The sequence below is a fragment of the Mastomys coucha genome, unplaced genomic scaffold (genome assembly GCF_008632895.1).
Source record: "Mastomys coucha isolate ucsf_1 unplaced genomic scaffold, UCSF_Mcou_1 pScaffold6, whole genome shotgun sequence".
Classification (NCBI taxonomy): domain Eukaryota; kingdom Metazoa; phylum Chordata; class Mammalia; order Rodentia; family Muridae; genus Mastomys; species Mastomys coucha.
In genome coordinates, this window is record NW_022196912.1 from 25140478 (window position 1) to 25164113 (window position 23636).

Consider the following 23636-nt stretch of genomic DNA (forward strand, 5'->3'; position numbering starts at 1 on the left):
GGAAGACCCATCCACTGTGTGTGCCCTGTGGAGGGTTAGCATGACCGAGGTGGGAAGACCCATCCACTTTGTGTGCCATCACAATGTGTGTGTAGGCCAGGCATTCGTTGCTTACTTCCTCCTGACTGCAGATGCAATGTGTCCAGCTACCTTGAATCTTGCTGACTTCAGCACTGTGGTAGACTATACCATCAACTCTGAGCCAAGATAAACCCCTTGTTCTAACGTTGCTTTCGACAGAAACATTTTCAAAGGAATTTAACAATACGTCCAGGATGACACAGACTGCGTTTACCGACATTCCTGTGCCTGTAAACCAGGCTTTCTAACCCAATTCCATGTTTGCAATTCCCAGAACATTTCATCCCCGCCCCCATCCCCTCCCTATCCCCTCGGTGCTGCTGAGTGAAAACCTACCATCCTGCCACCTGGAGCTGAGCTCCATAGCACCCTTTAGTTCTAGACAGCTTCCTGGTGGGTCTTTTTCAACATTTTGTTGCTTGTTTGTTTGTTTGTTTGTTAGTTAGGCTTTGTTTTCCTTCCTTGACATCCTTCAGAGATGGAGTATTCTTGGTATCTTTGTTTCCCTAGCACCTAGGTTGGGCCTGTAAGAAGCCAAACCTTGAAAACTATTGGTTGAATAAAGATAGGGAGAAGAGGAGGATGGAGAAGGGGAGTAAAGGAAGAGAAGACATTCTGTATTGGGAGATAGAAAGGATGAGCTCCCGTGTGCAGGGAAAGCGTGGGAGGGGAGGGATGTTGCTGAAGGGTGTGGTCCTGTTGTCACACCGGTTGCCCCTTTAGCTCTGGGCATGTTCTTGGTCAAGATAAAGATGTGCCTTGGCACCTAGCTGCCAACCTGGTACCTAGCCAGGTCTTAGTGGGTGAGTGTATTTGTGTGATTTTTTTTTTTTTTGATTAGGATGTGGTAAAGATTAAATAAACTAGTATAGTCCCTTAGACTAGTACTAGGACCCACACACTTTCTGTCAAGTGAATTCCTTTCTAGTCAAATCTATTACCATTTCTTCACTTCTTTCCCCGACTCCCTGGCACCCGTGTCCTCTTCTGCCTGGGCACCCTTGTCCACACTTCCCATTCCAAGAAGATCTTTCTCAATGTTTTCTCTGAAAACCTTCTAATCATTCAAGTCTCTTCTCAGTGCTGCATCATCGTCTCTGAGCACTAGGCTCCTCCCAGGACATCCTGGGGGCTCTATCCCAAAGCCCCTGTATTGGTTATGGGGGCAATACTCACACTGCTGGAGTTGCCTATACATGGGCCTGCGTGCCTCCAAGCTTCAGGCTTGCTCCCAAGTCATTTAGCTAACTCCCTCCCAACACAAACGGGCCCTGGTAAAGATCCAATACTTTAGAGACATAAATTTTTCCAAAATTTATCTATAAATTCAATAAAAACGGCAATAAAAACTTAACAAGAGTTCTAAAAATGTAATTTTATAAGCTAATACTAAAAGTCATCTAGAGGAGGAAAAAATGGGCAAGAATATCCTAGCAAGGTTTGACACTGAACAATAAGGATGACATGGCTCCTTGAAAACATTTTCTATAAAGTAATTAATACAGTTTGATCTTTGTTTATGAACAGCTGCTGATCTAATCAATGAGACCGAGTAAGAGACAGATCCATGGAAACCCAGTGTATGCTGAAAGGACGTTTTTATTTTATCTTGTTGTTTTTGAGGCCGGGTCTTTCTATGTTAGCCCCAAATAACCTTGATCTAGTGAGGATCTTCATGCCTCCACCTCTGGAGCACTGGGATTATACATGTGCACCACCACATCTGGCCTAAATCAGTAAGAAAATACTGTTCAAGAAACATTTGGGGACAATAGAGTTCCAACTCAGGGAAAAATCAGGCCATGATATTGGTGGTATCTTTACTTTCTAAAAAGAGAATTCATTCTAGCTCTTTCAGTCAGTAAAGGCTCTGTGGAAAGCATGTGCTGGGGTTTGATTATTGTCTGTCCCTTCTGAAATATTGAAATAGGATGGCCATCATGGCAGAGGTTGGGGGTGAAGGTTTTGAAAGACGATGAGGTCTTTAGGAGAGAGTAACGTCTTCCTCGGGGGGAATGAGTTCTCGCTCTCTAGAGTCTGTTTCAGCTACCAAGAGAGAGGGCTGTTACAAAGCAAGGCTGCCCTGTGTGATCCCTCCTCCACACGTATCTGCTTCTCTTTTTGAATTCTACTATAGAATGAAGCATCATGAGGCCCCCTGTAGGTGCTGGCATCCTGATCTAGGGCTTCCCAGTCTCCAAAAACAAGAGCTAAAGAAATCTCTTCTTTCTGTATTAATGAACACTGCAAGTATTCTGTTATATCCACAGGAAATGAAGATACACTCAAGAATTCTAGAAAACATTGAGTAGAAAGTGTTTAGCTTAAGTGCACAGAACAATCTCCATAGCCACAGTACAGAACCAAGCCTCCACAGAAGACAATATCTCTGCCATGGTCTGGAAACTGCCAAAAAGTAGCAAGTTTTTGTCGTGGATGCCTCTGTGAGCATCCAAGCTAGGTGAATGCGTGCATTGCTGCTTCTATCTCTACATAACTCAAAACCTCATGTGATGCATCTGCTGAGTGTCGAAGGAAGCAGAGAGAGAGAGAGAGAGAGAGAGAGAGAGAGAGAGAGAAAGAGAGAGAGAGAGAGAGCAGAGAGCAGGAGGACAAATCAGGAGGGCAAATGGTTTTTTCCAGAATAATGCCTGTAAAAATAAAGACACGAGGGAGGGGAAACAGTAGTGGTGGGGAACGCTTTCTGGGTTGATCGAGTTCTGACTCTGCAGAAAGGAAAAGGAGGAGAAGTTGCCAGAATAAAAACCCCAGGCTGGCTCTGTTGTGAGGAGAGTCTAGGCCATTGCAAAGGTTGCTCAAAGTATGTATGGCAGGAAAGAGTGGCTGAGCTTTAGCCCCCCCTGCATGCTTAGTCCACTGGTCTCAAGCCATTCCAAAGCTATGTCATCTCTAGAAGAGAATCTAGGTGATGCTGTGTTTGACAATGACATTCTAGACACAACACTTTTAAAAAACATGATCCAGAAAAGGGAAAGTGGCTAAGATGGACTTCATCAAAATCAAAAACGTCTTCTACCCTGTGAAGGACATTGTTGCAAAAATGAAAACACAGGGCTTGGGGAGGAGAAAGGAAGAACTCATGCCCGAGTTTAGAAGTGAAACCCTTCCTCCCATCCAAAATACACACTTGAGCTGTCTAAGCAAACATGTAACTGAAGGAAACGGGCAGGAGGGAAGCGCATGTGTGGAAAGACACGCAATGGTGTAGTCAGGGATGAGTCACAGATCAGAGGACCTATGGGACGCCACACACTCTAACATGGCTGAAACCCTAAGCACTGACGTCATCCAATGCTGACAAGAAAGTGGAACAAGAGCTCCCATCCATAGCTGGTAGGAACGTAAACGGTACAACTTCTTTCTAAGGCAGTTTGGCACTTTCTTACAAGCCTAAACACAGTCCCACCATATGCTCCAACAATTACGCTCCTAGGTATTTGCCAAAATGAGCTGAAAACTTTGTCCACACAAAAACCTGTATGCAAATGTTTATAACAGCTTTGTTCATAATTGGTAGCAACTAGAAGCAGCCCAGACATTCTTCAGTAGGTGAGCGGCAAGCTGTACTATGTAAGTACAGCGGGATACTGTTCATCAGTGAAAGGAAAGAGCTCGCGAACTTCAAGAAGCCATGTCGGAAATTCACCTGCAGATTGCTCAGAGAAGGACACAAGTCTGAATGTCTACATTCTGAGCATATGATGTTGTGGAAAGGGCAAAATTACAGCTATGGTGAAAAACAATTGATGGGTGCTAGTGCTTCAGGGGAGAACGGGGAAGGGGAGTAAACACTTAAGGGCATTTTTAAGGTGACAAAATGATTCTGCCTGATATTACAAGTGGTGGATAAATAGCACTATATGTTTGTGGACAGCTATGGAATTTTAAAACCCAGAGACAAAATCCTCATGTAAAGTATGGATTTCACTTAATAGTGATGTGTCAATACTGGCTGATCAACTGTAATAAATGTACCATACTAATACAAGATATTAATGTAGGAGAGAAACTAGGCGTGCAGGGCTGGGGGCTCAGAGAATACAGGAAGCTGCTCTTTCTTCTGCAACTTTTCATACACCGTATATTCTAATCTTGATTTAAGATCAAAGTGCTTGTTTGTTTGCTTTTAGACAAGGTTTCTCTGTGTATCACTGGCTGTATTGGAACTCATTATGTAGATCAGGCTCAAACTCACAGAGATCTGCCTGTTTCTGTCTCCTAAATGCTGGGATTGAAGGTGCGTGCTGCCATGCCTGGCTGCCTAATGACATTTAAAGTAATTAATCTATTTGAAGAAAAATTGGAAGCAAATATCACAGGTAGTGGTGATGCGATTTCCCAACTTTCTCCAAATACTTCTAGATTGTGCTTATCTTCCCAGTGTTCCGCTGACTAGCATCTGTCACTCTCAAAAGTATAAGACATAGATAAGGACTTACAGGTCCACTGTAGACAAAAGGCTGTTACTGAAAATCATACCTGAAAAGCAGTAGGAAAGAGATAATCCAGAAAAACAAGGCCGTTTATAGAAACAAGGTGTACTTTTAGACTATTCATAACTATATTTAAAATGGATTTCTTGTAGGAAGTGTTTAGTTGGACCATGGTTTAAAGAAAAAAAGACCCATCTTGACCATCCATGCCTTTTAATTGGTGTGTTTAAATCACTCATGTTTAATTTCAATTGTACTGTTGTGAATGGCTCTGTTAACATTGGGTAAAGAAGATTTCAAGCAAGGAGTATTTCTAAGAATAAAGAAATTCACTTTCCAGAATCGGTCCATCAAGAGGACAGGGTGGCATCCGAGGCATACGTGTCTAAGGAGGCTCCCAATTAAGTGAAACACAACGAGAACTAGACAAACTGGAGGTAAGAGTTAAGACATCAAATCATCTTGTCCTGTTCTATTCTTATTATGTGGGATTTTCATTAGCTTCTCTAAGTGCTTAATGAACCAAAGTTCCTTTAAGACTAGTTTTTTAGTCTCCAGTTTCTCTGATGTGAGCTAATAGGATGTTTGTCTTGACACTGGATTTTCCTGTTGTCCATGAACTCATCAACTGCCCAAGCCATTTTTCCTTGGAAGCCAGTAAGTGCCCTGAGTTATCAAGGCCTCTTTAGGTAATTTCACTGCTGCCTGCTTTGACTCTGGAGGAATTTGCTTTCTGACCTTCTACGGTTACCACGTTTGCTTCATTTTTGCTACCTAGAAATTTTCTATTCCTTGCTTTTGAGCTTGTATTATATAACACTTTCTTGTTTGGAACAGTCTGAGAAATTCCCATGTCTGGTTTGATTTGGGTTTTGATTAGACATCTTAATAGGTCTCCCACAACAAAACCTTGACGTCAGCCCTCACCCTTTCTCCCTGCCTGTTGTCCCGGAATTATAACATTATAATAAGTTGTTCTTTTTTTAACTGGGAGAAGAAATGGCACTGCCCTCCTGGTGGAGACTCAAATTTGCTTGCGGAGGATACTCTTTTGTCTCGGAATTCACCGCTTGACCCTTGCATTCTATCAATAGGAAACAACCCTCAACCCCACCCCAGTGCCAGTCTTGGCGCGTATGGGAAAGCACCAAGGAAGCCCTAAAGAGATTTCTGACTCTGAGATGTGAATACCCTTTAGCAAAAGACATTTGGAATTACTTAAATTATGCCTCTGGGGACTGTTTACTTAGAGCACCACCATGTCCTAATTTGGAGTCACACTATCCTATGCCTGAGGTTGGTGTGTTCTTGCAAAGTTACAGATAATATTCTGGGACCAGTTTGCACAAGATTGGGGGCTGGGATGGAGAGGAGTGTGGGAAGAAACGTTCATGTTTTCAGATGAAGTGGATGTTGCCCAGGGCCACACATCCTAGACCTGGGAATGGGGGTTCCACCTAAGCTGCCACTGTCAGCTGACTCCCGAGCTTCAGGGGAACCCCCCCCCCCCGTGGATATCCTTTTGATATATTTATTATGGGTAGTGCAGGGAAGAGGCCAATTCTGGGGCAGGTTTTGAATCTGAGAGGGGAAAACAGTCCTGAGGCTGGCATGAGAGTGGGATCACTTAGCCCCTGAACTCTGTCTAGGGATAGGAGGCTGGACTAGGCCCAGTGGTAGAGGGTAGGACTTCAAAGTCAGCAGCCACAGCAGCCACCTCTGGGAGCAGGGATTAGCTGTGCTGGGATGGGTATTTCCTCTGCTCCCATGGGCTTTCAGGGAGCTGTGTTGTTTCTGGCCATGTTGTTGAGGATTAGAGGAAAACCTGGCCCTGCTTTGGAAGGAGGAGGTGGGGACTGACCAGCTCTGGTGGAAAGGACCCAGGAGAGAATGAAGGAGCAGAAATAGTGGGTGAAGCTGAGCAGGGAGCAGGCCAGAGCACGGAGTTCATGGTAGGGCATTATGTGAACTGACCCCTTGTCCCCTGGACCAGGGGCAGCTATGGAAGGCTAGCAGGAAAGAGGGAGGTTGGTTAAACGTGCAGTGTCCAGAAGAAAAGAGCAGATTCTCTCAGGATCTGTTGATGGCTGTGAGGGCCTCTGTGGGTTTTGTCTGCCTGGCACTTCTTCTGCCCTCCCTGAATTCATAGAACCTTCTAGAAGGCATCTACTTAATGTGCTTTAGGTGGGTCTGACTGCAATATTCTGCAAACTAGGAAGTGTGCTCATCCATGCTCATCCCAGGCCAGTAGGGGCACCTGACCTGGCCAAGGGAGCTGCTTCAGGGACAGGGCTGGGTTTCTCTTCCAACAGAATGGGTAGGGGAGACCATCTTTTTTCTGATAGGGTCTCCAAATAGAATATGACTAAGAAGGCTTCCTGCCACGTGAGGAGAAAATATTTGAGAGATGGTATGAGTCAGAGCCCTGAGGGTGTAGTTTGGGGTACAGCTATGGATCACATAAGTGGAGACAGGCCACTGGAGAAAAGAACTGCAAAGATGTTGGTAAAATACTAGATCCAGCCGTTCTTGAGGCCGATTCAAGCCTCCCTTTAAAACAAGCCAATAACATTTTTCTTGCCTAATCTAACTTTGCTCTATTTCCCTCCTGTGTAAGCAAAAGTCCTTACTAACAAATGTGGGCTCAGCATCCTCTCCAGACTTGATATCCCTGATTCTTTTTACATGTAAAATGATTTCTGGAGCTTCTTCACCCAGAACATCCTCCTCTGGCTGGAGATGCCCAGACCAGCTTCCTGGGGAAACATTCTTCAGCATGCAGTACAATGAAGCATATGGTGTAGAAGATGGATGACCAGGTGATCCTTTTAACACTGGCAAGACCTGTTGAAGGGCTGCCATCATGGTTTCTGTGTGGGTTAAAGTATTCACACTTCCCTAGGGAACAAAGCACTTTGATATGGCTGCAGGGAGTACTAAGATCAGCACTTGGGCCAATCTCATTTTCTAGGCGGGAGAGAAAGGAACGTGTCCTCCTTTTAGGCAAAAAGATCCCAGGACTTCCCTGAACTACAGATGAAGCCACTCCATCATGTTAACTGGCAGTTAATGAGCCAATTCATAATTTAAAAGAAGTTTTAAGAAAGAGCGAGAGGAAGTGGGGAAACATGGAGCCAGGCCTACTTATGTCATATAGGAAGATGCATGTGTACATCTGTGGGCACATGTGCATGTGGGTGAGTGCATGTGGGTACATATGTGTGCATGTGTGTGCATGCGTGTGTGTGTGCATGTGAGTTCTGTGAGAGTGTGTGTGTGTGTGTGTGTGTGTGTGGTGTGTGCACAAGCACGCGCGTGAGAGCACACGCATCTGTGTGCCTAACAAAGAATGACAAACCCATTGTACTCTATTCCTGCAAAGGTTCCCATAGTCATCCTGGGTACCATGACTAGAGCAAAGGCTTTCCTAGCAGGCCTGGATTTAGACCCCTAAGGGATGAACCTCCTCAAGGCCCGATGATGCCTGTAATGGACTTGGAGAGTCCTGCTTCATCTGTCTTCTTTTCAGCCACTCAGTGAATTATACACAAGTTAAAGCCTGAATGCATAGTGGGACCACCATGCCTTTCTGTGTCTGAGAGAAAGTAGATTAAGCCTCGACCCACAGGAAATCTAGAACTGCCTGCAGCACCTCTGGGATTTAATTCCAATCCCATCTTTCCTGATATGTTTCATGCTCCCCTTCCTTCCTCCCTACCTCCGTTTCCCATCTCCCTATCCCTCCATTGCTCCATCCCTCCCTGTCTTTTCCTTCCTCCTTTCCTTTCCTTTCTTTTCCTTTCTACTTCCTTTTGCTCCCTCCCTCCTGGGACATACTCTTTCTCTCTTTCTCTCTTTTTTTCTCTCTTTCTTCCTCTTCCTCTTCTTCTTTCTCTCTCTCCTCTTCTCCTCTTTCTTCTTTTTGAATCAAGACAAATGTAAAGCATAGATCTCTCTCATTGATTTCCTTCAGCATAGTAGTTGTACTGGCTGGTTTTGTGTGCCAACTTGACCCAGGCTGGAGTTATCACAGAGAAGGGAGCTTCAGTTGGGGAAGTGCCTCCATCAGATCCAGCTGTGGGGGATTTTCTCAATTAGTGATCAAGGGGGTAGAGCCCCTTGTGTGCCATCTCTGGGCTGGAAGTCTTGGGTTCTATAAGAGAGCAGGCTGAGCAAGCCAGGGGAAGCAATCCAGTAAGGAACATCCCTCCATGGCCTCTGTGTCAGCTCCTGCTTCCTGACCCGCTTGAGTTCCAGTCCTAAATTTCTTTGGTGATAAACAGCAATGTGGAAGTAAGCTGAATAAACCCTTTCCTTCCCAACTTGCTTCTTGGTCATGATGTTTGTGCAGGAATAGAAACCCTGACTAAGACAGTAGTGGAAGGTATATGGAACTTATTTTCTCCACGTATAACTGGGGAAATCATGCTGCATCTTAGCAGAAAACCACTAAACACTAGAGATCTCTCACATGCAGAACACATCCCCATCTCCTTCTTAGCTGTCTCATCTCTTTGAGCCCCACCCCATCTCCCCACTTCTGTCTCCCCCACTCCCTCACCTCTCTCTGAGTTCCCCACAGAGTCCTTCCATCCCAGCCTACCTCTGGGGCCATGCTCAGACACCCATTGGGGCATCTTTGAAATGGCTTTTCCTTTAATGCAGTCATCATGATTTTTAGTCCCAACTCCTCCCATATCAGTCACTGGAGGAATGTAGAGCTCAGTTGTCTCTTTGGTATAAATTTGTCTCTTTGGTATGAATTATTTTCACATGAGGGACAGAGGCCTAGGTTGTGGAAGAGTTGCCCATCACCTAAAATGAGTACAGCCAGTCCGGACTCCTTGCAGTGCAGAATTAGCTAGAACAACTTGGTGATGGCTTAAATGTTACCTGTTTGTTTCTTGCTGCTCAAGGTTGATCTTAGCCTGGAGATACCCCCACACACAACACTCCAGCCCTGGCCATGTGCCCCACCCTCCTTCCTCCTCCCACCAGGTGTCACACCCCTTCCCCATGTGTCACACTACTCCCACCACCATCATGTGTCCCACCTGGACCATCCTGTTGCTTGTCAGAACATTCCTAGTCCCACTCAGCCTCTGCTGTTCAAGAATCCACCCCCCCATTCCCCCCACCCCTGCCTCCCAACAGCTCTGCCTTCATTTCTCAGTACTTCTGTCTCCTAAGCTGAAGGAGCAGCCATGGGTTCAAGCCAAAGATTTTCTCCTTCCTCCAGATCTCAGAGCCCACAGCTCACCTGGGTCACTCTCTCAGACTACTCTGTGTGGCGAGGTTCTCACACTTAGCACTTCAGACCCATGGTCATTAACCTTAGCAGGTCTCCAGCATCTGAGAGAACATCAAACTATTGGGCCGGTCTGGAGAAATACTCGCTTGGTTTACCTGGAGCTCAGTTATGTCCAGAGAAGGAGTCAGACTGCAGCTTGGACTGCCAGAGATGGAAGGCTTGGTTCCTCTGCTTCTTATGAAGGTCCCTGACCTTCCAAGGGACCAGGAGCCCATTTTAAGTGATGGACAACCCTTTCCCAATATAGGCCTCTGTCCCTTACCTGAAAAATAAGATATTGACCTAAATGAGGCCCAGAGCTAATCCTGGTCCGAGAAAGGAGATGATCTGATCCTTGACAGGAATTTACAAGGTGCCCGGTGCCAGGTATCCTATGAGAACAGAGGCTATTCTGAGCCTCCTTCCTCCCCGGCCTTATACCATGTAGAGACCTGTTGTTGTCTCAGGAGCTTCAGACTCAGGGGAGTGAGGAACTGGAGAGACCACTGAAGGCAGGGTGTCGTGAGTGGGAATGAATCACTCAGGCTGAGGCTGAAGAGATGTGGGGAGACCCCTCAAAGACCATGTCGAGGCATCAGTATTTATTCTAAGTACTTTGGAAATCATGGGGAGACTTTCATGGCTGAGAAAGGCCTTTCATTCATCCACCAATATAGTTTCAAGAACCTTCTAGAAATGTTTCTTACTCACCCTGACTGCTCAAACCCCCAGAGGCCTTTGGGTCAACCACCTACTTCCAGGCTCTCCTGGTCAGGTCTGACAGATGATAAGCACCTCCTTTAGCTAGGTTAGCCTGGCTAATGACTGACAGTCTTTGGAAACTGAGGCAGAGATGGGATCATGAGAGACAGAGAAAGCAATGAGAGACAGAGTAACAAATAAGAGCTTGGTGCAAGGGGCTTGATGGGACATTTGTTAAATGAAATGTAAATCCTTGCTCTGTGGCTGCCAAGAAGAGAGAGGTAGCTGATGAAAACCATATGTCCCCCAGTAAGTGACAAGGAGCGCGCTCGGTTGAAGATGTTACTGTTGGTCTCCCATGCAATGGAAAATCTCCTATTTTAAAGAATACAGTGTTAAGAGGCACTCTGAAACAAACCACATTTCGCAATTAAAGTAGTTTACAAGGTCAGACAAGGAAGGAGAAAATAAACCAGCTGAAAGGTCTTGCTCAAGAAGAAAAAAAATTGTTTAAAAATTCAATGTTATAGCCTCAGACTGTAACATGGGCTCTTTGTATAGTTTGGTTTAAAACAACAACACAAAACCCCCAAATGACAAGCCTTTTCGGGGATGCAGACACAGTTGGAGGTGACTGTCTTGAGGGCTAAAGAAATGGCACTGTGGTCAAAGCTTGCTGCTCTTACAAAGGAACCAAGTTTGGGTCCCAGAAAAACAAAACAAACAAATTAAAAAAAAAAAAAAAAAAAAAAAACCAACCGCCTGTTAGTTCCAGCTTCCGAGACCCAGTGACCTCCATGAGCACCTTCATTTATGGCCATGTGCGTGCGTGAGCATTCACACACCCATTCGCGCGTGTGCACACACACACACTTAAACAAGCAAAATGAATCCTAAAACCCTTTAAAAAAAAAAAAGAAAGTGACTGATGTTCTTGAGCGGCTGCCACACCTCCTAATATTTTAAAACAGTTTTGATTTTTTTTTAAAACAAAAACTATCACTTTAAAAACATGCTTAAATTGACCTTGAAACAAACTAAAACCAAACAGACAAACATCTCTACCGTCTACTCTCAGTCTGAGGAGTAAAATTCTGATGTCTTCATCCGACATCCAAGTTCCAGCCTGGGAGGGGATCTGCCCGAAGTTTTCCATACAGGATACAGGATCCTGTAGCTGTCCCTGCCTCCCTGTCTTTCATCTGTCCTGTTAGCAGGGTGGACCCACAGGGCCTCACACAGCTGCTTACTTTGGCCCTGGGTGCCCCCTCTCCTAACTATAGAGAAAAACTGTTAGCTTTTGTGGGAGGAGATCTGGTGCTAGGCATTGAACCCAGGACCTCATACATGCTAGGCAAATCCTCTGCCGTGGAGCTACACCCTCAGCCCTTGTCAGCCATTTTTAAGAAATACCCATTTCCAAACTCTGTGTATTATATCAGCATTTCCACCTGCTCCTTTTGATCCCAGTTCCCTGTGAAATTCTGCACCTCGTCATCTATTTTCTTAACCGTATTAATCACAGCTATTTTAAAGTCTGGATCAGAAAAGCCCAAGGTCTGGCTCCCCTGTGGGGCGTTTCTATTATGGAGATGCTCTGGGCTCTGACTGATGTGTCTCTCATCTCAGAGGATTTATTTTTGCCCTCCTGAAGGCAGTCAGGAAAGCGGAAGGTCACCCTAATCCAGTCCGGGATTGGGCCTCTGTGAAGCTGGCGGTCAGACTGTGGGGGCTGTTCTATTTCTGGCTTACCCTTCCTCCTGCTGCCTAACTTCTCTGGGGTTGTAGGTGCAAGCCTGCCTGTTTGTTAAGGCTCTTCCTCTTTGGTGAACTATCAAGTTCAAGATTGTGTCCCGAGGCTCATGAGGCTGCTCCCTGGCTGGCTGTCAGTCCCAGGACACCACGTGCACTAGGAGGCTGCTCTGAGCACTGGCTCTGTGCTTCGCTTTCCCCAGAGACCCTGGCCCTCAGACCTTCTGTGTCTAGTATTTTAATCTTCTCACTTATTTCCTTCCCTACCTTAGGGGGATGGAAGAACCCTCTCACTAACCCCTCACTTTCTTCTTGATCTGTAGCTGCTCAAGAACGAACAGAACCGAGTGTCACAGTAGAACGCTCCCCCTTGGTGACTGGCCCCTTCAGGTCACCTTCCACTAGGTGGCTTTGGATATTGCTTCCAGGGAGAAGGCTGGCCTCTGACGGACTGTTCTGCCATTCCGGAAGGTGGGGTGCTTCACCTGCGCCTTAGAACTACTGGGAGGCAGGAGCCCCGTCTTTTCCACCCTGGGATTCCCACCAACCTCACTTACAGTTTTCAATGCACACCTATGCCCAGACATTCCCTAATGTCTGTCTATAGCCTGGAGCTCTGTGGTGACCTAAATCCCAATATCTCTTGTCATTGCCACTTGTCTGCCACATAGACATCTCAAACCACACATTTAAAATCTTCCCTTTCCACCCAACTCTCCAGCATTCCCTCCTTGCTGCTGTCATGGTCGGAGTCCTGAGGGTCATGTGCAGTTCATGCTCCCTCCCTTCCCATAGTCCAGAGACACCATATGATGTCATTAAGCTCTCTCAGACATCGACAACCTTGTCCCAGCCATCCTGTGGCTTACTCCGTAGTCTCCTCACACGTGTCCCCAGCCTTGTGGCCTTCTTCCAGCACATTCCCCAGTCACCCTCTGAGGAAGCAGGCCCTTGAAAACAGTCATCAGATTATGTCATTTCTCAGCGTGATCCCCTACAATGACTTCCCACTGCTTTTCACAGAAAGCACCAATCTTCTCCAAGATCTGCCCCAAGCCATCTTCTGCGCCCCCCCACCACACCCCCCCCCATCTCTGGGGTCTTGCCCACGACCCATAAACTTCTCTGTTCTCCAGTACCTGAGTTTCTTTTGCGGGAGCCTTTCCCCATGCTCCTGCATTTACCAGGAAGCACTTTCTCCCATGGCCGCCTTTGCTACTCATCTCTCAGGTCTTGCTCAGTGTCCCCTCCTCAAAGGAGGCTCCCTGAGCCTTGCATGAGACAACTGTCCTACCACTGATGCTCTTCCTGCTCTTTGGCCACACACAGGTATGGCTCCTTGGGCAGCTGAATGACTATTGACTGTTTCCTCACCAAAGTTGAATTTCTCAAAGACTCAGTTGTCTCTCTTGGCCACCATCTTTAACACCAGTAAAATACCTGGGACTCCTTAAAAGAGTCAACAATAACCTTACAAATAAATGAGTTTTAGGCAAGGACTAGAAGCCACTATCCCCAAGGCCTGGCCACCTAGCAGAAGCAGGGTGGCCAGCACTCAGTAGAAAGGGTAACTGGGAGTGGATTTAAGTTAAGGAGTATCGGAGAGTATGAGCACACCAGGGCACTAGTTTGATTGGTAAAATGCTTGCCTTGTAGTGGTATGGACCTGATTTCAGTCCCTAGAATGTAGAGGACAGGCAAGGCATCAGTTCCAGTGCTGGGAAGACAGAGACTCAGAGCTCTCCAGTGCTAGCCAGACAGTTTAGCCCCCTCTGTGAGCTTCAGGCCAGTGAGAAACCCTGACCTGTGGCACCTGAGGAAAGATTTCTGAGGTTGTTCTCTGGTTTACACAGATCCACACACACAGGGATGGGGCGCGGAGGGGAGGAAGAAGAGAGGTGAGGAACTCTCTAGCTAAGCCAATCTTACTGTTGAATGTGAAGCATGGGACAGCCCAGGCTTGGTACATATCCCGACAAGCCACATTTTATCATGCTGTGTGGTTTGAGATTCGGTATTACCACAGACAGGACCTCATGAGACTGATTCTGTGACGTCCATCAAACTGCTTTTCCAGGTCTATGGAAAAGGAGACAGTGACTTCCAGGACCAGTTTAGCTGTTTTCCCCTGTGTCCTAGGCAAGTCGAACCTTGGACCTCAGTCTGGTACTTTGTCAAGCATTAGTTCTCAAAGGCTTTCTGCTAAGGTCTGTCTATGACATTTCCAAATTAAACATTCAAAAACTGTTCCAATGAAAGAGCAAGTTTCTGGAGTCCTCTTTCTGGTCAAGAGCTGCTCTCCAGTCCCTCAGGACCCTTTAGCATGCTGTCAATGAAAGCAAACCCTGATATAGGCCTTTTTTTAAAGGTCTTTTGAGAGCTGATCCCAGAGCTAGGAGACAGGCAGGAGAGACGACATCACTTTGAGACTGTCCAGGTATGTCCACCCCCCCCACCATGTCCCCGAGCTTGGACTTCCACCTAGATGTGCTGAAATCACAGATCTGTCTGCTGAAGCACTTCGAGCTCCCACCTCCACTTGGTTGAAGGGGCACCACACTGAACTTAGCTGTTTTCTACATATAGATCAAGAAGATTAGTTAATTAACTAATTAATTATATGAGTGGTTTCCCTGCATGTAAATGTGTGCTCCATATGTATGCAGTGGTATCTGACCCCCCTGGAGTTAGAGACAGTTGTGGGCCGCCATGTGGTTTCCAGAAGTGGAACCTGGGTCCTTTGCAAGAGCAGCTGAGCCATCTCTCTAGTTCCTCAAGATTTCTTTTTTAATAGAAAATTTCAGGGCAGAAATTGAAGGCAAAGAGTTTGTGAGGCAATGCCAAGCCCCTGGGAGATGGCTTAATCTCACGTGGACCTGTTCATGTGACAGTGCCCGAAACCAGGGTGTGACGTGGGGCATCGGGGCATCTGATGCAAGTTAGAAAAGGGCAAGGTCACCCTTGTCCAGGGCCCAAGCACATTTCCTCTGTCCTCTGTCCCCAGCCTTTCATGTTCTTTGAATGCCAAGGATACTTTTTTTTTTTTTTTTTTTTTTGAGGAGGTTTTCACCATCCAGGGCCCTTGAAAACAGTGGTGTCTGTTATCCAGGGTAAGAAAATCATAGGGAAGCAAACAGCTGTAGCTCTTTGTGCAGTCCCCGGGTGAGAGTGGGATGGACACGAGAATGGAGTGCCCTGCACTAGGCAAAGCAGGGGAAGCCTCTGTGTGGGACCCTTGCCAGCCCTTTGGTGGCGTGTCAAACTCCTCTGTCTTTGTGTATGCATCACACACACGAAGGGGAGCTAGAGGCTGAGGGCTTTCTTCCTCTATTGCTAATTTTTTCCTTTAGAGTCAGGGGTACACTAATGACCCTCCATATAGCCACCCGCTCATGACTATGCCTGGCTTTTTTTTTTTTTTTTTTAAGCTCTGTAGATACTGGGGTTAGAACCCTGGTCCTTGTGCTTCCTTAGCAGACACTCTGCTGACTGAGCCATCTCCTCAGCCTCCTTCATTTGCCTTAAAAAGTTTTAAATATACTTATTTGTGTTTCTATGTGCATGCGCATGTGTGTGTGCGAGCACATGCATGGTGTGTTGGAATGTATAGGCTATTGTGGGAATGTGGAGGCCACAATCCTCAGAACCAACACACCCTGCCTGTGCATGCGCATACACACATGCACATAGAAACACAAATAAGTATATTTAAAATTTGTCAAGTTGGCTCTGAGGATTGTGCCCAGGCTTACTCAGCAAGTGCCATACTGCTCGGCCATCTCACCAGCCCTTCATTCGCCTTTTCATGAACCTGAGTCTCTGCTTCCTTTAGTCTTCCCTTCCGATTTTTCAAACGTCTGATTTACTTTTAAAAAAGAAAAGGGGGAGTGTGGACCACTTACCTCAGTTCCCCATTCCCAACAATTCTATTTTTCTCCCTAGCAATGTGACCAGGAAAGACTAAAGGACACATAATGTCTTAGAGGAAAGTGAGGGGGGGAACCCACTAAGGTCTAAATCAGGGTATCCTCTGTCTACATTGTCCACACTTAGCCTTCTGGGTAAAACGTGCAGTTTGTGGAGGCCCCAGCTTCCCTCTAGCTCTGGGAAAGCACCGTGGTGAATTCTGTACCAGGGGCTAGGGTAATGATCTCCCCTACCTCTACACCCTGTCTCGGCGGCTTCGGGAAACTTCTAGATCCCTGCACCATGCCATCAGACCGCAAGACGGCAGAAACTGAGAGAGTCCTGCCTTGGGCACCTGTGCATGGGCTGAGCACTCGAGCTCCACACTGTGCTGGACCAGTGCTTAAGCCAATGCTAGGGCAAGAGTCTAGATGTCGCCCCGTGGGAAAGCAGGGGATCCAGCTTCCAGATTTCCAGAGCTCTGGGGATGTTTCCAAGCACCCTGATCTCCATCTTTGGGTACACTTGTCCCGAGACTGGCCCTCCTCCAAGGCAAACCTGACACCCTCATTTTTACTCGGTATAGCCTTAGAGAAACCAGGATGGGTTCCCGCAGGCCTGCTACTTGCCATGAGGAAATCACTAACTCCTGCCTATGGACAAAGCCGACAAAGTATAGCCTGGCTGACTATTGGAGGCACGCAGATCGCAGATCAGAACCAGCTGTCCCAGTAGGGAGGTGTGGCTGTCGGTGGAGCCACTTGCTTGGGTTAGACTGAGCTAGGGGGCATAGACCAGAATTCACTCATTTACACGTTCTTTAATAATATTTACGGTGCTTTACAAGCATTGAGTTAGCACTTAAACATATCTTGTCATTTTTAAAATAACAGCTTTAAGGTATAATTGACGCACCATACAATTCACTCCTACAAAGTATGTAACTTCACGGTTTTTAAGCTATTCAGAGTTGTACCACCATTTAATTTTAGAACACATTCATCTACCCATAAAGAGGCCTGGTTCTCCTTTGCAGTCACTCACTTTCTGTTTCCTGCCCCTTAGCCCCTGAAAACGGCCAACCTACTTTTTATCCCCATGGCTTTGCCTACTCCAGACATCTTAAGCAGGGGAGTCCTACACTGCATGGCCTTTGTGACTGTTTTTAAGGCATGCTGTTTCATGGGACCAAACTTCACCCATCGTAGGGCCAACTGCCATTCTGCTTTATAGGTCCGCACTAGTTAATGGGTTTAGGCTTGCTTCCACTTCCGGCGATTATGGAGAATGCCACTGTGGGCACACTTACTCTTCTGTTTAAAGCAGTCATCCTGATGGCTATGAAGAGGCATGTTAGTGTGGGTTTGATCTGCATCGAGCTCCCTGGTGCCTAATGATGTTGAGATGCTTTTCATGAACTCCTAAGCCATTCCCTTATCTTCCCGGAGAAATGCCTGTTCATATCTGTCTTAGGTAGGGTTTTACTGCTGTGAACAGACACCATGACCAAGGCAAGTCTTATAAAGGGCAACATTTAAGTGGGGCTGGCTTACAGGTTCAGAGGTTCAGTCCAGTATCAAGGTGGGAGCATGGCAGCATGCAGGCAGGCATGATGCAGGAGGAGCTGAGAGTTCTGCATCTTCATCTGAAGGCTGCTAGCAGAATACTGGCTTCCAGGAAGCTAGGGTGAGGGTTTTAGTGCCCACACCTACAGTGACACACCTACTCCAACAGGACCACACTTCCCAATAGTGCCACTCCCTGGGCTGAACGTATACAAACCATCACAATATCCTTGGCCCATTTTCAATTTAATTTAATTTTAAAGGCTTATTTTATTTTAAAGTGTGTGTGTGTGTGTGTGTGTGTGTACATAAAAGCAGGTGCCATGGAATCTAGAAGAGGATATCAAACCCTTAAAGCTGGGTTACAGAGAGTTGTGAGCCACCTAATGTGGGTGCTGGGAACTGAACTCGGTTCCTTTCCACTAGCAGTACTTATTCAAGTGCTCACAATCCCTGAGCCATCTCTCAACCCCATTTAACCCTCGCCTCCCCTTTTTAGTTGGCTTATTTCTTTGTGTCGTTACATTGTGAGAATCCTTTACATAGCCTGGATAGCAGTCATTTTTCAGAGACTGAATTTGACAAGACAGGTAAAAGTACATCAAGTTAATTCAGGGGCTGGAAGTTTAAGAATCTGTGCAGCTCCCTGAGAGGTGACAGAAACCTATGCCATGCAGACCTCAGAGAGGCAGGATGTATGTGGACTGTCCTTCCTGGAGTCTCCTCACTGCTCAGCTACACCTCTTTGAGATCACTGTGGCACCACAGGCACCCAGCAGCTCAGGGGGCTGGGGGAGGGGCAGAGGTTGCCTAATACACTGGAGCAGAACCCTCTTGTGGGGAATTTTTCTTTTTTGTTCTTCATTTTTCTTTGTCTTTTTTTTTTTTTTTTTTTTTTTTTTTTTTTTTTTTTTTTTTTTTTTTTTTTAAAGCATGGTCTTTTATTCCTCCGGCAAATGAGATGGTACATATAAAAGCATTTGGAATTGTAAAGGGATATGCAAATGCAAGGTGACATTCTTATTGCTACTATTGTTATTGGTGAGAACCAATAAAAGGCCTGTCTAGGATGAGGTCACAGGGCTTTGGGGATGGGGAGGGGTATGGGCTAAGGACAGATGAGGGGAGAGGGTGAATGCTGAAGGAGACAGGAGGCTAGTGGGGCTGGCATACTCTGGCTCTGTGTGTGTGTGTGTATCACACACACACACACACACACACACACACACACACACAGAGAGAGAGAGAGAGAGAGCGCATGAGCACAAGAAGCACCTTGTAATTTCTGGTGCATTCCTCTACCACCTGTAAAATTATTCTCTTAATATTTTTCTTTAAAAGGGTTCCTATTTCTTTTCATTAAAGAGCTATGTTTATAAACTCATCTTTATATCCCAGTCATAAATGACAAACATGCATCATTTTCAGAAGGGAAGGTACCCTATAAAACAAATGTGAAAACGCGTGCCGTGTTCTGCAGTTCTGGCTGGAGTCCATTGCCTCCTGGGCCTGGAACGCTGTCCCATCTTCTCAGCCTGGCTCAGTACTGTCACTCGGGAGTCTGTTCCAATGGCCCTTCTTTGGAGGCCTTAGGGTGTCCAGCAGCTCCAGTGTTGGCCTCCAGCCTGGTCCTTGCTCTCTGTCTCTTATTGCACTGTAGCTTCCCGAGGGCTGTGGGCTCCTCTTCCTGGAGTGTGTCTGGGTAGGGTGTCAAGGGCAAGGAGTGATACCTGTTCTTCATCAGTCTCCCTGTCTAGCTCTATAGGGGCTTCGTGAGGAGCTGAGAGCTTTGGGCTGCTGGGCAGTTCACTCTATTGCTTTTGTTGCTCTCTTTTTAGCAAGGGTCAGCAGGGTGTAAAGACACAACAGGCTGGTGCCAAGTTGTCTTACCTTGTATAATCAGGATGTCTGAAAAAGACTGGATGGAGAAGGATGTAGCCTGCCAGGGTAAGATCTCAAAGATCCCTGGCTTCTCTGGGGGTTCCAGACCTACAACTTGCCTAGTCCCAGAGTCTCCCTTAAACTAACCAATTCTGTGCCCAGAGTAAGGGAGCAGGAATCCCATTGGCCAATGTGAATATGAACCAACCTGGCTTTTGGCAGATTCAGAGAAGGGGCCGTATTTGGATGGGGTTCTGTGACTGCCTACTTACTGAAGGCCTTCACTGTCAGGCTCAAATTTTAAAGCAGTATTGTCCCCTCTCTCTCAAGTACTGTTTTTATACCAGGTATCTTGATTTAAAACAACAAAAAGCTACATATTTGTCCTTTTTCTTTATCCTTGCAATTTTAGAAAGTAGGGAATTCTCAGTCCTATTTTAGAGATGGGAACTGAGGCTTTTAGTAATTTTATGATTTGCTTAAAGTGATGAAATCCGACCTTTAACACATCAAAGTCCAGGTTCCTGACCACAACATATAGTAGCCATTAAATGTCATTGTATACAATCAGGCAAGTGTGGCCTGTAGTTCAAAGGCTACATGCATGTAAATATGAGTGTGGAATTATTTGAAACATTAAGGGCCCCTCCCCCTCCACTTGATTGCACAGTTTTCAAGCCTTCATAGCTATTCCAGTATCAAGGGGTTGGGGTGCCTGTCTTCTTGTTTAGCAGTTTCTGTATATGCACGTCTCCACACTGTCACCTCTGGTAACATCAGCTTCCAACTCCAGGGATATGTGTGCATGGTGTGTGCACACGTTCTTACTCTAAGAGTTGCGTCTCACCAGGGTCAGGTGAAATGCCGAGCACTGGTGCCTGTTCAGTAGTTGAAAGGTTAATGGTTCGTCTTGTGTTCCGTGAGAGTTGATTGGAAAAACACCCTGGAGAAGATCAGAGAGAGAACTTCAGGGGTATTCCTAGAATGTCAGCGCCTGAGGCAGTGTTCCTTGTAACTGTTTGTTTCCTGATCCAAGGTCTCTCCTATTCTCTGTGCCCCAGAAAGTCAGAGTGTGATGCCGGGTGCTTGGTCCATGTGCCCTCAGCCAGAACCACAGCAGCTCTGTGGTTAGGAGCTCTGACTTCTGCCTCATCTTGGTAGTTTTCTACCTTTGAGATCATCTTTGTGTAGAGTCCCTTCATGTAGTCCAAATTTGAATGCACCCTCTGTTCCTACAGAGACTCAGACTGATGGTATAAAGTACCCTTCTGTACCCTGTAGGCCATCTACTGAAGTAGATGTCTATGTCTCTCCATCTCTGTAGCCCACACCCCACACAGTACTCTGGATCTGGCTCTAAAACTTAGCGAGCACATTCTATGTGTCAATAATAATCATCACCTGCATTGACTCAGTGAATCCCCACAAGAGTCCTGAGACTCTTATCCCCTTGAAGAGGTAAGAGCAAAAAGCATCACAGAGGTTGTGTAGCTTGCTCTGGGTCACCCAGTAAGCACGTGGCAGATCTGGGATTCCGTCCCAGGCATCGTGACTCCCTGAGTCAACGTCTTAAGGCCGTGCTTGGCTTGCCTTTCTGTTTGTTGTTTTGGAGGTGATGGTTCTTAGCCAGGGCATCAAGAGAACCTGTTTGCCAACTCAGGGGCAGAAGGTGGAATGCTGGTCACCATGGTAACAGAATCAACGGACTGCACCAGCTGCTGAGCCCTTGGGGCAGAAGTTCTACTGCTGGCAGAAGGAGGCTGGATTGGCATGGGGCAGTGTTTAAGGTACCAGATGCACTGGGAGGACCTGGAAGAGTACCAGGTGCGTAGTCAGGTCACAGATTTGGGACAGAACTAGGGGCTTCCCTAATTCTGGGACAGAAAGGAGGAGGGACAGAGAGGAGAAGAACTCTTGCCTGAAGTTTGGAGTCTGCCAGGCTGGCAGCAATGTCTCTTGACTTTGCTATACTTGTATCCACATGATTCATATCAATACTTAAACCTCTTCACCCTGTATCTCCTGCCCCAGAGCCCAGGGTTTTTTGACTTTGGCTTGGATCGACTCTGCCAGTGTAGGCTACTTTGCCTTTTCCCCATGACATGGCTGGGAGAGTAATGACATCATTCTGCCTTTGCTATCACCACAGGCCTGGTCCTGTGGACTTCGGTGCCATCACTTCTTCAGCAGTACAATGAGCGAATTCCCCTCCCTTCTCTGAGACATCATATCATGTTCTTCCAGGGGCTGGGGGGTTAGTGGGGCAGGACTGGATTGAGCGTCAGTCTCCTCTCTGATTTGTTGCAGGCTCTGACCTTCCTAACAAGAAATGAGATTCTGTGGTGAGTAAAGACCCTGGTCCTCCTTTCCCATTCCCCAAACTGGATTCTTTCCTGCTATGGTTTCACTCTGGCCCTGGGATGTAATCTCTTCTCAGAACCACACAGACAGTCCCAAAGCAACATATGGGATGGGCAGAAGTCATGAGAGTCCACTGGAGCAGAAGGAGATAGCAGACTCAGGCTACAGTGCTGTTACTACCACCTAAAGCAGAGGTTCTTTGTAGATGTTGGGACTCCTTGGGGCAGTGAGGAAAATGAAGAAAGGCTTAGAATGTGTAGGCTGAGCCTATTGGGGCACCCACTGGTCCAGTGAAGCTAGAAGCATCATGCATACTCATTCGGCTACCTGTCCCATCTCCTTCCTGCCCCCACCTCCAAAGCTCCCTTCCAGGGCTCTTTCTGTTCCAGAAACAATGGGGGCAGAGAATGTGTTCTTAGGTAGGCCTCTGCCTTTGTGGGAAACCTCTTGGCCAATGTCCTACTCATCCAGAACAGAGTTGTGACAAATGGCTTCATAGGGCATGGAATAGGATGACCAGGGTAGATGTACTTGTAGGCAGGTGCTCAACAAAATTGTGTGGTGTATAAACGAGAATTCCAGGACACTTCTGGAGGAAGACAGTGGAGAAGGGAATGAGGAGACCATTTAAACACTGTCCTGGACACACACACACACACACACACACACACACACACACACACAGACAGACACCACCCCTTGTCCTTGTTGACTCTTGAACTGATCATCCCCAAGCATCACAAACATTAGACTCTCCAGGCACAATAGGGGTAGCTACATGGCAAAGAGCTATGGAGACCAGGAACAGTCTTGAATTTTTGCTACCTTTTCTTTAAAAAAAAAAAAATACTACTTATTTACTTTTTTTCTATACTGGGAATACAAGCGAGGGTTTCATATGCTAGCCAAGGACTCTAGCACTGAGTCACATCTGAACTCACTTTTTTACATAGAGGGGAAAAAAATGGCAAAACTCCAAGTGAGCTATATCCTACAGCTTACCTAATCCCCACTGATAGTTTCATTACTAAGAAATAATGTATGCATAAAACATAAAACAAGAGGAAAAGAAGCAACATTGACATCTGACTAGAGAATCCAAACAGGACACAAGTTCTAAATGCAAAGCAAATGCCCCCGTTCTCTCCACGGGTCCTTCCTCCTGACTCAGCTCCTGCTCACCGTCAGTGTATCATCCAGACTCCGGAGAGAATGATCCATGTACACACCTTCATGAATCGTTCACCCACTTACATCACTCGTTGCTTCCTGGGCCCTGCATCCTGTTCATTTTGTTCTGTTCTTTTTGTCTTTTTTTTTTTTTTAAGTTGTCCTCTTTGCCAGTTTTATATGAAGCATATAGAAAGCGACCCATCCTTCCTCAACGACTCTGGATCTTTCCCTTGCTTTCATGAACTGTAATTTAATACCAGACCCTGTTGTAGACACTTAGCTTATTGGGTGGCGTGAAGATGGTGGTGAGGACTCAGGGAGAGAGAATACAGAATACATATTTCCCCCCTGAGGGTTCTTCCCCGATTTTCCTTTGCTCTGGGTTAGCCTCTTGAGAACGAGGTTCTTGGAAGCAAGCCATCCTTAGGGCCCCCCCACCTGAACTGACCACCCAGCAAGCCATCCTTAGGG

The 23636-nt window shown here is 46.4% G+C and overlaps 1 protein-coding gene and 1 long non-coding RNA gene across 5 annotated transcripts in view; one reads left to right on the forward strand and one right to left on the reverse strand.

Annotated features, from left to right (window-relative positions):
• Positions 1–18691: 18691 nt before the first annotated feature.
• On the reverse strand, positions 18692–21328 carry LOC116080672. Of its 2 annotated transcripts, XR_004114529.1 has the most exons (3): positions 21033–21328; positions 20479–20574; positions 18692–19448 (listed from the first exon to the last, which is right to left on the reverse strand). It is a non-coding gene; the product is annotated as an uncharacterized LOC116080672 (long non-coding RNA). The 2 variants fall into 2 exon arrangements; XR_004114528.1 differs by lacking the exon at positions 18692–19448 and having other exon boundaries at positions 20078–20574.
• Positions 21329–21338: 10 nt separating this feature from the next.
• The window catches only part of Cib4 (calcium and integrin binding family member 4), a 62901-nt gene continuing 60603 nt past the window's right edge, over positions 21339–23636 (forward strand). Inside the window, exons 1-2 of one of the 3 annotated variants that reach the window (XM_031357152.1) lie at positions 21339–21455; positions 21939–21973. In XM_031357152.1, the coding sequence (XP_031213012.1) occupies positions 21402–21455; positions 21939–21973 (89 nt within the window). In that variant the 5' untranslated portion in view covers positions 21339–21401. The remainder of the gene's footprint in view (positions 21456–21938; positions 21974–23636) is intronic. The other 2 variants (XM_031357155.1, XM_031357153.1) reach the window with 2 other exon arrangements.